The sequence below is a fragment of the Dipteris shenzhenensis genome, chromosome 8, assembly GCF_047967505.1.
Source record: "Dipteris shenzhenensis isolate YYH24624 ecotype China chromosome 8, Dip_SZ_1.0, whole genome shotgun sequence".
NCBI classification, from domain to species: Eukaryota; Viridiplantae; Streptophyta; class Polypodiopsida; order Gleicheniales; family Dipteridaceae; genus Dipteris; species Dipteris shenzhenensis.
The window spans coordinates 36,455,451-36,471,707 of NC_141603.1; the positions used below are offsets into that span (position 1 = coordinate 36,455,451).

Genomic DNA, 16,257 nt, shown 5'->3' on the forward strand with positions numbered 1-16,257 from the left:
TCCTTTTGGTACAAGAGCGTGTGTTTTTGCCTCAGACATCAGACGTAGACGCCACCTCCTTCCTGGGAGAGGCCTGGAGATCTGGTCTCCCGCAGTGGGAAGGAGTGGAGGGGTTTGCATTTCAGTCTCCCAGGCGGTTGCATCAAAGGTGTATGACTAGGGGGAGCTCATTACAGGTAAAGCAGTCTGAATGGGATTACAGATGGGAGATCCCAGGATTGGGATCCTGAACGTGTATGCCCCAGCTTGTAGACAGCAACGTCCGGCCTTCTGGAGGCGCTTGACCGATTGTCTCCCGGATGTAGACTCGTGAATTGTTGGAGGGGACTTCAACAATCTTGAGTTCGGAGAAGACAAACAAGGGGGTGCTACTTTCTTCGAGACCTTTGTGGGAGCCCTCGACGGGGCTGCTCCAAATGTAGCACAATCGGCGAGTGGTCTGAGAGGGTAGTCCCTGCAAGAATGCTTGTGGAACCCCCTCTATGCATGGCCCAATCTCCTATCCAGCCTCTCAAGCAATCCATCATGCTAACGCTAGCCAAAGGAGAAACTAAGACTACCAGGGGTCCTAGAGAACTCAGCCTCCCTCCAAGGGTCCATGCCGCAGACTGAAAAGATAAACTGCTCCCAAGTGGGTTTAAATCCCAGATGCGTTGCTGCAAGAGGAGGAGGTGCAGCAGGTCATATCGGAGATTTGGCAGCAGCCATAGGACACTCCAAAGGGTGGCTGGGCATCCTGGACAGAAGTAAGAGGTTGTAGTGCAGGCTCCTTCGCACAGGAGAGCCTTGTTTTCCACCCCCCCGCCTCCCCATGAGTTGGACCATGGTGAGTTGGAACATGCACGAACTCCACAATCGGACACGTCAGCAACCCCAGCACTTGTTACTTCGCCAGGAGTTACAAAGAGCAGTGGTTCGCAAGGCTGTGGATTTCCTTTTGGTACAAGAGCGTGTGTTTTTGCCTCAGACATCAGACGTAGACGCCACCTCCTTCTTGGGAGAGGCCCGGAGATCTGGTCTCCCGCAGTGGGAAGGAGTGGAGGGGTTTGCATTTCAGTCTCCCAGGCGGTTGCATCAAAGGTGTATGAGTAGGGGGAGCTCATTACAGGTAAAGCAGTCTGAATGGGATTACAGATGGGAGATCCCAGGATTGGGATCCTGAACGTGTATGCCCCAGCTTGTAGACAGCAACGTCCGGCCTTCTGGAGGCGCTTGACCGATTGTCTCCCGGATGTAGACTCGTGAATTGTTGGAGGGGACTTCAACAATCTTGAGTTCGGAGAAGACAAACAAGGGGGTGCTACTTTCTTCGAGACCTTTGTGGGAGCCCTCGACGGGGCTGCTCCAAATGTAGCACAATCGGCGAGTGGTCTGAGAGGGTAGTCCCTGCAAGAATGCTTGTGGAACCCCCTCTATGCATGGCCCAATCTCCTATCCAGCCTCTCAAGCAATCCATCATGCTAACGCTGGCCAAAGGAGAAACTAAGACTACCAGGGGTCCTAGAGAACTCAGCCTCCCTCCAAGGGTCCATGCCGCAGACTGAAAAGATAAACTGCTCCCAAGTGGGTTTAAATCCCAGATGCGTTGCTGCAAGAGGAGGAGGTGCAGCAGGTCATATCGGAGATTTGGCAGCAGCCATAGGACACTCCAGAGGGTGGCTGTTGCATCAAAGGTGTATGACCAGGGGGAGCTCATTACAGGTAAAGCAGTCTGAATGGGATTACAAATGGGAGATCCCAGGATTGGGATCCTGAACGTGTATGCCCCAGCTTGTAGACAGCAACGTCCGGCCTTCTGGAGGCGCTTGACCGATTGTCTCCCGGATGTAGACTCGTGAATTGTTGGAGGGGACTTCAACAATCTTGAGTTCGGAGAAGACAAACAAGGGGGTGCTACTTTCTTCGAGACCTTTGTGGGAGCCCTCGACGGGGCTGCTCCAAATGTAGCACAATCGGCGAGTGGTCTGAGAGGGTAGTCCCTGCAAGAATGCTTGTGGAACCCCCTCTATGCATGGCCCAATCTCCTATCCAGCCTCTCAAGCAATCCATCATGCTAACGCTGGCCAAAGGAGAAACTAAGACTACCAGGGGTCCTAGAGAACTCAGCCTCCCTCCAGGGGTCCATGCCGCAGACTGAAAAGATAAACTGCTCCCAAGTGGGTTTAAATCCCAGATGCGTTGATGCAAGAGGAGGAGGTGCAGCAGGTCATATCGGAGATTTGGCAGCAGCCATAGGACACTCCAGAGGGTGGCTGGGCATCCTGGACAGCCGAGGCGATTCAGAGGAGCAGTGAGGAGCTCCGCACCCAAGCTCTCCGCCGTCGTTTTTCCCTTCAAGAGAGAGAGAGAGAGAGAGATTTGAGGCGTGACTTAGCCTCCATTGAGCGTCTCAGGGAGCAGGACACGGAGTCCCAGTGGCTTGCTGACAAATATGAGTGTGCATGTCTGGAGCTATAGGACACGGAGTTAAGGAGGGTTGAGTATTCTTACCATTCCGCTCGTGCTCGTTGGGTACAACAGGGGGCTAGGATGAGCCGCCAGTTCTTTCAGGCCACGGGGCCTAGGTCGGCAAGTGCCCAGTTGCAGAGACTGAGAGATGCTAGCGGCAGGGTGGTTTCAGACCCTCATGAGATGATGGAGTTGGCTTCGGATTTGTATCGACACCTTTTTCAGGCTGAGGAGAAGCCCCCCCACGAGCAGGAGGCCCACGAGGCGGTATGGGAGCATGTCCCAGCTATGGTCTCTCAGGGCGTGAGCAGTTAGTTGGATTCTCCCTTCACAGATGACGAGCTTCAGGTCAAGGCACTTCCGACTCAAAAGTGCCCAGGGGAGGGTGGGCTGTCCCCGGTCTTCTTCACGAGCTTTTGGCCCTTTTTGCACACCCCCCTTCGGCTGGCCTTTTAGGAGATCTTTGACTCAGGAGCACTCCCACCGTCCTTGAGCAGAGGCTGGATTTGTTTGATCCTGAAGGGAGGGGACCACTCGGACATTCGACAGCGGAGACCGATCACTCTGCTACACACCGCATACAAGATCTTAACCAAGGTCTTAAGTTTGCGGCTATGACCCCATCTAGTCGACATCATCCACGACATGCAGACAGGTTTTGTCCAGGAGCGTAGCATCCTTGACAACATCTTCACCTTTTGGGAGACGCTGGATTGGGCCAGGGAGGAGGCGCAGCCCCTTGCGATCCTGCTGCTAGATTTTGAGAAGCCCTACGATCGGGAAGAGTGGTCCTTCTTGGAGGGCACAATGCAAAGATTAGGCTTCTCAGACAGGTGGATCAGGGGTCTCCGCCTCATATGCAGGGAGTTACAGTCAGATGTTGATTGGTGGGTTAACGAATCACCGGGGAGGCCTTCTCGCTCACCCGCTCCATGGGACAGGGCTGCCCACTAGCTCCCTTCCTCTTTCTCTTTGTTGCGGAGGCGTTGGGCTATTTCCTGAGGTTGCAGACGGTTGGCCTGAGAGGGATGAGGTTACCGATCAGACAGGAGGAGGAGCTTTTGGACTCGAAATTCGCAGATGATACGGCCTTGTATGTGGAGGGTCCGGAGAAGAATCTAGATGCGGTCAGGGGGGCTCTAGAGGTTTATTGCACCGCCTCAGGGGCAAGGATCAACTAGGGCAAATCAGTCGGTTTTCTTTCAGTGACTAAGGAGTCCCAGGAGATTCTTCAATGGGGCGCATTGGTAGGCTTTAGGTGGATCCCGAGTGGCCAGTTGGCGAGACTTGGGATGCCATGTGGGCATTGACAACTCCGCAAAGCAACAGATAGCCCCGGTCCTTGAAAGCATGAGGCGCTTGTTTACTAGAGCTCAGCCAAACTCTCTCTCGCAGGCGGGGCCTTGGTGGCTAACCAGGTCCTGTTGGCCACAGCCTGGTACATAGCCTCTTGCTGGTGTTTTCACAGGGGTTGCATGGGACAGTTGAGACGCTTGGTGCGTAACTTCCTTTGAGCAGGATCAGATGGCACTCACAACACCAAAGCTAGAGTTGCGTGGCAGACCATGGTACTACCACAGGCACAGGGAGGCCTGGGTATTATAGATCCAGAGACGCAGAGCAGAGCCCTATTGGGCAAGTTGATAGTCAGGGGTCTCACTCCAGGCATGGAGCCCTAGAAACTTCCCCTGCAGCGTGGTCTCTTAAGGAACAACCCCTACATAAGTGGTCAGTGACAGCCGTCCCACAGGTGGATCTTTTCGGAGGCCCCTCTCACGAGGAAGGGCTCACCCCTGATGAGGAGTCTCTTGAGGGTTTGGCAACGGATATCAGGAGGTCTCATCCGAGTCAGCCCCTGGTACGCAAAGGAGTTTGCATGCCATCCGCTTATCTAGCACCCGGAGGTCAGAGACCAAGATGGTTTGATGCTAGGGCAGTGGCTACACATTGGCTGGGCACAGTGGGACAACGGCCCAGCTCGCTCCCTACGGACGTGGTCTAGACTCCCAACAGAGGCAAAGGCACGATTGGAGGTCCTTTCTCATCTGAGAGGGGCGCACCAGAGGAAGGTGAAGATAGAGGCAGCTATTCCGGACTCTTGGAGGGAGGGACTGCAGGTTTTCACTCCAGCGCACTAGCTAGGACAGTTCTCTAGGGCGGGTGTACCTCTAAGGATTCAGCTGTGCCCGCAGTCGCCAACCCCCACGAGCGCGCAGTTCTATGATGTGGGACTGGGCGGACTACTGCAGCCCTGGATCGCAGGGGATTAGGAGATGGACGGGGTGTTAGGCCAGGTGGGTTGGCAGAGGGTCAGAGTAGTGGGACGCTTGGGAAAGGAGTGGTCGATCGACCCTTCTTGCATCACAGACCTAGATGCCCCCCGCTGGAGACTATGGTTATGGGAGGGACGCCCTCTCAGCGAGATATAGTGGGACCCTGGAGAGTGGTTATGGCCGGTCAGAGCAGGTCTCTCAGAGAGAGTGGAGGAGGTGCCTTTCTTCTCGTACACCACACGAATAGGACGTCGCATCCAGATGGATGCAATGGCCTGGACCCCTTCACGAGAGAGACACTAGAGTGCGCAACAGGTGCCCAAGGAGGTTAGATCCAGATTTTGGGCCAGCCTGTGGTCTAGCCTACGTCCACGGAAGATATGCCATTTCTTCTAGATGGTCGCACACGGTGGTCTCCCAATGGGCCCGTGGCTTGAGCAGATGCGGGTGGATGGCAGCTGCCACAGATGTACACTTGGAGCTATGTAGACTATTCCTCACTGCTTATGGAGCTGCCCAGCAGCTCAGCGGATTTGGCTCGGAGCACTTCGGATTGTAGCACAGCTTCAGAGCATGCAGAGAGATTTCACGTGGGGTATGGCAGCTTGGCTTACAAAGGGGGCCACGCCTTCTCCATAGACACGGTCTCGCCAGCTTATTGGATACAGGGTCGGAGCATTCACAGCATTGAGCTTCACTTGGCTACTCCCCCCCCCCTTTTCACCATCCCCCTCAGTCGAGAGGATGGTGTCTGGAAGACGGTGGCCAGCATCACGGCCTGGAACATCTGGGTGGCCCGTTGCAGCTGGGTCATGGGCCAGCACCATGTTCCTCCGATGGCTACGCTGGTTGCCATTTGGCAGGATATCATTTGTACGCTGCGATCCATTTGGGAGTGCGGCGTTCCAGGTTCTCGAGCTACTGACGATAGGCGGGCACGTTTCTGCAAGGCTTGGCCTGCAGGTGTATTTTATGATCTCACGCCGCAAGGGATTCGCTGGCTGTATAGTCCACCACCGTGGTTGTTAGCCCCTGTTACAGAGAATCCCTTGGCAGTGAGCGGGAATCTCTGGCAACACGTGGGTTTTCTTTCAGCCCGTTTTGTTTTTGGCCACAATTGGCACCTTTCTGATTTTGCCAATTTGTATGCTTGGATTTTAAGCATTAATAGAAATTCCTTTTCTCTGTTAAAAAAAGATGGACCTATCATGTTGGGAGGAAGAGAAAGGTTAGATTGTCATGTGGTATTACTTTCTTCCTATCCTGTGCAAATCTGATCACGGAGTATCCCTGACACTACCATATAGAGTGATGCTTGTCCTCGATAAAACTGTCCTCACAGATTTAACAGAGCCTCTTTTGCAAGAGCTGTCTGTCCATCTACCAGTCTCTACCTCTCGGTCAAGGGAGATGATTGTAAATCTGCAAATAGCCCATCTCTTGTACATGGTGATGTATTCAATGAGGTACCGTTGCTCATTCTATGTTAACATGGGGTTGATCTCTTTCTTTTAAAACCATTTTGCCATTATATCCTCTCCACAAAGTGTCCAGCACTTTCTACTGCACAAAGTCCATTATGGCCCCTTTCTTCTCAGATAAATCTTGGCTTGAAGAAAGGAAGAAACAAAGAAAGACAGTTTAGTAATGTTTCTGAAAGTCCAAAGGGTCTACGAGACTAGCAAGATGAGATACAATGAAAGGTAAGGGGTGGACCCACACCCAAGGCCTGAAGTATGACCTCATCGTTTATTGACTAATCCAGCTTGGCATGTTAATAAAGGAGCCAATCTCAGTTTTGTATCTCACACACTTCACCTTTGAAGAGAAGGATGTTTCAAGACAAGGTTGGTCTTACAATGCATTTGCGGTATATAGAGATCATGCATGCTTACTTGCATATCTTGACTTAACAATAAGCATTATGCCTGCGTGCTTGTGAATTATTTGTAATGCTAACAATTGCTCCATATAACGATGATGTGATAAACTATAGCTAGAATACCACATGAAGGCATGTGATAAAACTACATCTAGAGTACCATATCATGGCATGTCAAGTTTACTCCATTGGGGAAGGAAAGAAGAAAAAAGGTCTTCCCTTAGGTCCTTTTGAGAGTAGCTCCAATTGAGCCGAGAATTTCCTCCGAGAATTTCCAAGGAAAACCAAAGACTAGCATGTCCATGAGTATTGAATTAAGAATATTGCTGCCAAAAAGAAATTAAAATAACTTTGAAAAATATAATTGCAAACCAAATTAAAATTAAAGGCCACAAAACACAATACTAAGATAGACAAGGATTAGTATTATCAACCGTCATTTTATCGGGATAGCCTCAACAACATAAACGAGCCATGAGCATCCTCCAGTAAAGCCTCTCCAAGGAAGCTAAAAACCTTGAGGAACTGCCGCTAGCCTACACCCATCCACAACAAAAGTAAACAATTAGCTAGCATGGAAAGTAGCGGTGCTAGCTTTTTCACAAAACACAAACATAAAGTTTTCTAGAGACTTCAAGAAAGAAAAATGATCCGGTAAAAAATCAATTATAAAAGCACTACTTAGATCAAGTGTCTTATATTCAACCACTCATGCAAAAAAAAGCCCTCTGCAAGAATAGGAGAAAAGATTATCTTTAACTATGTCTAAAGAAATAATATACCTATATGATATGGCCTTGTAGGCCTAATACTTCTAGTTCTCGTAATTTTGGGACACTTAGTCATATGACTTCTAGTACTATTAGTCTACCGTAGTCCTGCACTAGGATTAGTCATTATTATGGCTTATACTTTCATTTGATTTCCATTCTGCAATCTATGTACGCTTTGCTGCTACTCTGTTCTTTAGCCTCAACTTCCTAGCAATGATATCAGAGCGGGTTTCTTGATCTAGTATGGCCCCTTCAAACTAGTTGGTGCTGTTCAAACCATCCTTTAAACATGTATCCGTGCACTGTCAGTATGTCTCTGCGCTACTGCTGTTGGTGGTGCCTGTCATAGATTTTGCTGAGCTTCAGCTTTATTGTGCACCGCCAGTGCACCCCCGGTTGCTGCTATGCTCTAGTTGCTCCTTGTGTGCCGTGCCTTGCCGTAGATAGACATTTTATCTTGCACGGAGCTATTGTTCCGCTGTTCGTCATCATAGACAGACTTGTTGTCTTGCACGAGCTACTGTTCTGCCGTTTGTCGCCATAGACAAACTACTGTTCATTGTGAAACTACTGCTCATTGTGGAGCTACAATTGTAAGTCACCTTCACTCGGTTGTTCCAAACTGCCGTTGTCACATTGGAGGAGAACATGTAGTCATCTATAAACCTCCCTTTTTGCGAACATGTAGACAGTGCATAGCAAAGGACAGCATGAACGTTTAAACTTGATGATGACTTGATCAACTAAAACAAGGCCAACACGCATTGGGATTCCAAGAAGAAACCAAATTGCACAAGAGGATTTGATTAACATGCAGTGGAATTCAAGGGGGGGAAGTAATAGAACAATGATCTCTTTGGAACGCATGCCCCTAAAGACAAGTTAGATGGCACCAACTGCCCAATGTGGTTCTACATGATGCATCATGTATTGGTAGCCATGAACTTGTGGAATATTATTGCAAGGTTTTGAGGTGGACCCTTCGTCACAAGTACCTGCCCGTACATCTATCCCTACGGATGGTGGTAATGTTGTTAATTCTTCATCTTCCAACACTTCTGCTCTTTTGGCTCCAGCTCAAGAACAATTCAAATGGGATGGATGAGATGCACATGCTCATGCTTTAATTGCTTTGTCGGTTAAAAGAGTGCATCAGGTCTAGCAAAATCGCAAAGGGTCCTTGGGATACATTGACCTCTTTATTCATAATTGAGAAACCAGTTGGATGCCTTGAAAATGGAAGAGGGAGAAAGCATGGATACATATTTAACCAAAGGACTTTAAGAAACCATTGGCTGCCAACATTGATGAAGTCGTGCCAGATAGTCAGACTGTGACCACGACACTTAGTGGACTTCCTGACTCAATTCAACATTGATGAAGTTGTGCCAGATAGTCAGATTGTGACCACAACACTTAATGGACTTCCTGACTCATATCAGAGGTTTGCAACCACTTTGAGGTTGGTGGCAATGGGAAATCCCAACCATTATACCTTTTGATCAGCTTATGAGTTTGTTGTTGCAGGAAGAGCAAAGCCGTGCAAATCGAAATGCCTCCATCAATGGTGATCAAGCATTTGCTACCATCATAAGCGTAATGGAAGAAAGCAAAGTCTTGTTGGAAACCCAAGAATAATTCTGGTAACACTTCTGAGAAGAAGCAGTCTATCCTTGCAGTTACTGATGCTTCATCTTAATGTGAGAAGGATAAATCAGCAAATATTGCTCATTCTGATTGGGCTGTTGTTGTCACATGCTAGTATAATCCTTCAGTTCATGATTCATGCATGGCTTTCACTGATTTAGTACTTGATACTTTGATAGTGGTGCTTCTTAGTACATAACTTCATGTAAAAGTTGTTTCTTTCTTTGAATGATGCACCTAAGGTGGGCACTGTGACTTGTGTCAATAATGCTTTTTATGCCATGAAAGGTACAGGACAAGTTGAGCTTACTTCAGCATCTGGTAATCCAAGCTCTCTTCAGATGTTTTATATGTTCCAGGCAATAAAAAGAATCTCATATCCATTTCAACTATTGCTACATCCGGATATTTAGAGTTATTTTTAATGGTTTACGATTGTGCCATTTATGATTTCAGAAATGGCAACACCATTGTCATCACTGGAACATTGACTAGAGGTCTTTACAGACTTGATGCCTATGAGAGAAAGAAAGTAAGTAAGAAAGTTTATAAAAGTCTTCGGAAGACCCATGGGTCTATGAGACTGTGAGAAACCTGATACAAGCAAGCTGAAAGGGTGGAGCTACTATCGAGTATCAACACCCATGCTGAAAACAAAAGATAGATGCTACATAGTCATATCAGAGTAACAGTCATGAAGACTGTGAGAAACTTGATACAAGCAAGCTGAAAGGGTGGAGCTACTATCGAGCATCAACACCCATGCAGAAAACAAAAGATAGATGCTACATAGTCATATCAGAGTAATAGTCATCTCCATCGTCACTATCATCATAATCATCATCAGAGAGAGTCACAAAAGCACTTGCAAGAGGGGATTCTCTTATTGCACACACTCAATTGTGGCATGAGTGTTTTGGGCATCTAAACTATGGGAATCTGGCCAGGTTACATTCACAAATTATGGTTGTTGATCTCCACAAGATGCATGCATTATCCAAACATGCTTGTGAGGTATGCTTACTTGGAAAATCCATTCGTTTCCTTCCCTAAAGATGGGCTTGTTGGTGCATCCCACAAGTTGCATTGATTCACATTGATGTGTGTGGTCCAATGTGGACAGCATCTATCGGTGATGTTTATACATTGTCACTTTCGTGGATGACTTCCCCGTCATACTTGCATTTATCCATTAAAATCCAAGTCACATGTCTTTGCATGCTTTAAACAATTTCTTACTATGGCTGAGAATGAAAGTGGACACAAGCTGGTTATACTCTGCACTGACAAGGTGGGTGAGTGTATGTCCCAAGAGTTTGCTGATTTTTAGTATCTTGTGGTACAATTCATCAATGCAATGTGCCATACGCACCACAACAGAATGGTGTTGCAGAAAGAAGGGGGAAAGAGAAGAGGAAGAGGAGAGAAAGAGAGAGAAAAAGAGAGGAAACTAGAGAGGAGAGAAAGAGCAGAAAAGAAAACTTCACAAGGTGAGATTTGCATGTCCACTAAAACGACGGGAAGATAAACCTAGATGAATCCAAGAACATGCCCAAACTCATCCTATTAAACTACAACACATAGTGCAATTTCAATCTCAATTTAGTCACCAACATCATCAATGCCCAATGACCAATATAAACCTATGCTCTCACACATAAATATCCACACACCCACACATACTTGAGCATCCATTTATACAAAGCTCGTTTCTTTTAGCACTTTGGAGAGTAAAGGGCAAACTCGCTCGTGGCAAACGCTAATTAAAAGATAGTCCACGTTCTCTTCATTCAAGCTACAATGCTGGTGAAGACTCTGTGTGTGTGTGTGTGCATGTGTGTGTGTGTGTGTGTGTGTGTGTGTATGACAAAGTTGGGATTTGGTCCCAAGATTGCAAATGCAATTTATTGGCTTTATTCTGGCTCTACTTCTCAGTGCATTCTCAGAAGCCATCTATCTCGGTCATGGACATTGGGTAGATCAGTCAGACAGGGCTGCCCCCTTAGTGCTCTTTTCTATGCCATTGCGACTCATCCCCTCCTGATGTATCTTGATCACCTTACAAGCACAGGACAAATGACTGGTCTTAAAATCCCTGGGGCTGCATCCTTTTTGGCACAGGCATATGCTGATGATTCCTTTTTTATGCCACAGAACTCTCCTCGGGAAGTCCGCATGCTTATGGCCACATTATCATTGTATGGATTAGCAGCGGGATTGCATATCAATTTTGACAAATCCAAATTGCTTCCACTGAAACAATGTGACTCGCATTCTATTCTCTGGCCTGGTCAGATAGTGCATTCCAAAGAGGTTGTCAGGCATTTGGGATATCCTATAGGATGGCATATCACCAGGAAGCAGCAGCTAAAATGGATCTTCCAAAGACTTCAACATAAATTGGACTATTGGAAAATTTCTACTTGGCCACTTCATGTTAGGCTCAGAATAGTCCAGTCTATTGTAATGTCTTATGTTCAGTTCTTCTTGCCTTTACTACATTGAGATATCTCAGCTTTTATGTCTCAAGCTATGGAGCTGTTATGGAAGACAAAAACTGCTGTGAAAGCATTGAGACTGCTGAAGATGGAAATGGTGTGCTCCCCTAAGATGCATGGAGGACTTAATGTTCTAAATATCAGATATCATGTACTTGCAAGGAAGGCGACTATGCTCAATACCTTTTTCCGTCAAAAACAGCCATGGACTTGTATGATAGCATCCATGTGTGTCAACATGAGGACAAATGCTTATGGCCATTGGACTACTGATCATTGGGAGGTTGTCATTGGGAGATTTGTAGGGAAGATTCCTGGATGCCCTTTCTCTACTGCTTTGATACTGGACTGGAAACAAGTGCTTTCTAAAGTCAAATGGACTCCTGATAATCATTCGGGGACAAACTCAATGCGGAAAGAAAGTATTCATTGGAGTGCCATCTTTGACACTCCACTTGCTTTACAGGAACCGGTTAGGGCATATAATCTCATGAAATTGGGAATCAGATACATCAATGACGTGGTAGATGATCATGGCCATATTTTATCTTTTCCTCAGGCCTCTGCCACTTATGCATTGGGAATGCACCACAGGTTGATATGGAAGAAAATTGCTGATCTCTTGCATCCTTTCCTACCTATTCCCCCTGTGGCTAACACAGACAGGCTTATGGATTGGAAATTGTACCCCACTGTTCATCAATATGCTAATACTCTGTGGCATATCAGGCGGCCTCTTTCATGGTGGCGGAAGAATCTCCGACTAATATGGAGGTGTAAAATGCCTTTGAAACAAAGACTTTTTCTTTGGAGATGCTTGACTGGCACACTGTCAGTGGGAATCACACTTGCTAAACGTCACATTGCTTCACCCACTTGCCTACGGTGTCACGCTCCTTCAGAGACTGTCCTTCATCTACTTTGGCATTGTCAGTCTACTCGGAACCTCCTGGGGAAAATTTCAGATCATGTTCGCCTCCGTTTCCCGAGTCACATATTTGGGAAACTTTTTTGGTTATTTGGCAGATTTAGGACGTCTTTATCTCAATACTCACTCTTTTTCTCATGGGTGAGATATTGGGCTCTTTGGACAATCTAGGAAGAACATAATTTGGCATATTTGGGCCGTCAGTTTCTAAAGTCATATGAATCCTTTAGAGCCTCATTGCGGCAATCTTTATATGATGCCTGCCATGAGGGTGATATACATGCATCTTGCATTGAGCTTTTCTTTTTATGCTTCTGATCTGTGGAATACTCTCCATCTTGGAGACTTTCCCTCTTGTAAAGTTATGACATTATAAATACACAGCACTGGATTTTACTATAAAAAAAGTGTGTGTGTGTGTGTGTGTGTGTTGCTTTATATTACAAGATCATCATCCCATAATAGGCTGATGAGTGTGTGTGTGTCTCCAGGAACATACCCAAACTCATCCTCTAAAATACAACGCATAGTGCAGTTTCAATCTCATGATAGTCACTCATAAGGTTGAAAACCATAACCTCCATCACTACATCAGGGACTAGCTACTATGACTTATACCTTTGTAAGACTAGAATATACCTTTGTAAGACTAGAACATGCCCAAACTCATCCTCTAAAATACAACGCATAGTGCAGTTTCAATCTCATGATAGTCACTCATAAGGTTGAAAACCGTAAACTCCATCACTATACCAAGGACTAGCTACTATGACATATTTGTAAGACTAGAATATATCCAATCATGACATATACCTTTGTAAGACTAGAATATAAACTCCATCACGCATACCAGGGACTAGCTACTATGGCATCCCACTAACATCATCAGCACCCCCAACAATGGGTGTAGACCATAGTATAAACATCCACATACTTGAGCATCCATGAATATATATATATAGATGTATGTATGTATGTATGTATGTATGTGCACAAAGGTGATACATTCAATACCTTTTAAAAATCAATGTTACTTTGATCTTTCCTAGGCTCTTTACATGACAATGCTCTCATCACCTAGGATACATATAACCCATTACCATTACTACTTATAATTTCCCTCTCCATCTAAAGCATTAGAGAAAGCTTTAGCAATAGCACTATCCTTAGTCCATTGTGGGTTTCAAAAGCCCATACATCCTCCTAAATCACAATTTTTTATTTATAGTCCCTGGATTGAGTCCCATTCAACACACGTGCCTCCTTTAATCGGTTCTGTTGCTACTAACCACAACAGGATAGCTTTTAACAACCTCCATATTAGGTTCCAATGGTTTGGAGGACGATTTGATATGGATTAATGAAACAAACAATCTCACATGGATGGATTGATGAGCCTACATGCCACTCTAGAAGGCCAAGAAAGTAATTTAGTCTTGATCAACACAAAATACAACAAACCCAATGAAAAAAGCCACCGAGAAGAATAACTCAAAACACACAAAAAAACTTAGCAACTCAACCACAAGCTTCGAACATCACTCCTACAAAGCTCAAGCAAGAAAATCATAGACCAAGAGCAAATCATAGACCAAGAGCAAAGCGCAACTGGAATACAAGGCAATTAATCAAATGAGCTACAAACTAGCCTTGAGAATCAACCCAAAGTTGATATAACAATAAACCAACCATTGCGACTAAAACATATGTGAAGGAGAAGAAACGACACAACCAAGGCTGACTAAACCAAATAAAATGAGGGAAGCACACAACTATGACATGCTACAAAGGAAAGAAGGAAAACTTAGACAAAAGAGGAAACAAAATAGCTTCAAACCAAAGAATGAGAACAACCACCAATCCGAGATTCGAACCTTGAGCTTTGCTGCTACGAGGGTACAAATGTTGAGTCTAGCTGAATACCAAGACACGGAACAGATCCAGCTCAGTGTGAGCTGTTAAACTATTTGAACCAATGCTCTCTGTGCTAGCAGATAAAACATACTAAGTCTTTTCAAGGAGCTGAGAGCAAAAAATACACAGAGATAAAATGATTTCATTGGGAGCCTTACAGTCTATCAGCGGTAGTGAAACGTAGTGAAGCTAGGAGAAAAGATTCTAAAGGAGAAGTACAAACGGTAGCACATTGAGTGAAAAGCCAGCCTGTCTTGGGATGGAGAATAATTCCACACCCACACGGCTACAGCTTAGCAGGCCTATGGGGCTCTGAAAGGGCAAAATGGTGACGCCCAGGCCTTTTGCTTGAAGAATGAGATGAAAACCCGACCTCCCTACTAGTAATGTGCCTTCCCTGCTGAATAAAAGTTTGGTGACCCTACTGGGGACAACAAAAACCCACCCACCAAAAGCAAAACCTGAAGGACAAGAAGGACCGCTAGCAACAGAAGCAGCAAAAGAAAAAGAGACACACACAAGAACTCAAACAAATCAATAATCGATGATGAAGACCGCACACAACTCACACTGAGGCTTCAAAAGAAACTGGCAAAGCTACAACGCATAGAACCTCATCCACAAAATCATAAACAAACAAAAAGAGTACCTCGGAAGAAGATCATGAATCCACGTCCCCCCCATGGCTATGCTAGTGTCTATTAGCTGGTTTTTTTGAGAGCCCGTTTTTTGGCCTCTCCTTTGTCTGACATCGTAGCGAATCGCAATCCATGGATGGACGTTTGCCCTTCTTTAGCTAACGGGGTCTGCTTGGGGTGGTGTATTTCCGATCAGTTCACTGCTGAGATAGTGTTGCATAATGGCATCTTGCAACACCCTTGCCTTACATATAAACCTGAGCTAGCTTCCAGATTTTATGTTCCATTTTTGTGGGAGGGAAGCACAGCTGAGAGGTGAGATAAAGTTAGCAAACAACTGTTGGAACGGTTGGATGGGTAGCATTAATGGCTGCGATCGTTTCTTGATGGTTGGAAGGATTACCTACGATTTCACGCGGTCTAGGGATAAGGATTGTCTACAATCCTCCAATGCAGAACACCACCAGGCTTCTCATAGTCCCTGGGACACCCTGGAGATGGTAGTGCGATATCCTACCCACAAAGCGACACAAATTTTTTGAGGGCCTGGCAAAAGCATTTGAGAGGATTGAAAAGGAGCACCTTGTTCTCTTTTGCTTGCGCTCGGTGGTCAAACGATTTCAGGGCGATTTTGATGGAGCAGGGCCAGCGGGCAGGCCAGAGATGCGAGCTAGACTGCTCAGGCGGTTCTTGAGACAACAACAAACAGAGAACGTAGGACGTGTTCGGGAATTCTAAAGTTCTGAATGCAACATAGAGGCGACAGCTTCAGGGGGGGGGCTGGACCTTCGAATGTCTACTATGATGGTGGTGGTCTTCTTCTGGCACAGGTGCGCCTGCAATGGCATCTATGCAGCACCGAGGGAAGCTACTCAGTGTTGATTCCCGTGAGCAAATGCAATGGAGCTGGAGACGTTGTGTCTGGGTTCAGTTTGAAGATAGAAGAAGGTTAAGGGAGTTCGGTCTAATCTTACCATTAAGTTTTTTGGTTTTTGCCAATTTCTCTACACATATCAGTAAACAAGGTGAATTACTTTCATTAGACCTTCCACATCTTGAAAGTACCTTCCACATCTGGGTCTAATTTTATCTATTTGGAAGACTAGTGTATCTTAGGGAATGGTCGGACTAGTATGTGTCGCTTGTTCCTTTCAGGGAATTCTCGATGAGTCTATTTGTCCATATGTGATCCAATGTGCATGTGGAGTTTTTGCATATTAGATGTTTGGATTCTATGGTCTATGTTGAAGTTTCCC

The 16,257-nt window shown here is 46.1% G+C and overlaps 1 protein-coding gene across 5 annotated transcripts in view; it reads right to left on the reverse strand.

The window, feature by feature from the left end:
- LOC147899447 (carboxyl-terminal-processing peptidase 2, chloroplastic-like) overlaps nt 1-15,953 on the reverse strand; it is a 156,963-nt gene extending 141,010 nt beyond the window's left edge. For 3 of the 5 annotated variants that reach the window (XM_087378392.1, XM_087378396.1, XM_087378395.1), the window contains exons 1-2: nt 15,584-15,953; nt 7,038-7,139 (exon numbers count right to left, since the gene is read on the reverse strand). In XM_087378392.1, coding sequence (XP_087234518.1) covers nt 7,038-7,043 — 6 coding nt within the window. In that variant the 5' untranslated portion in view covers nt 7,044-7,139; nt 15,584-15,953. Of the gene's footprint in view, nt 1-7,037; nt 7,140-15,012; nt 15,035-15,583 lie in introns of those variants that run through there. The other 2 variants (XM_087378393.1, XM_087378394.1) reach the window with 2 other exon arrangements.
- Nucleotides 15,954-16,257: the final 304 nt, after the last annotated feature.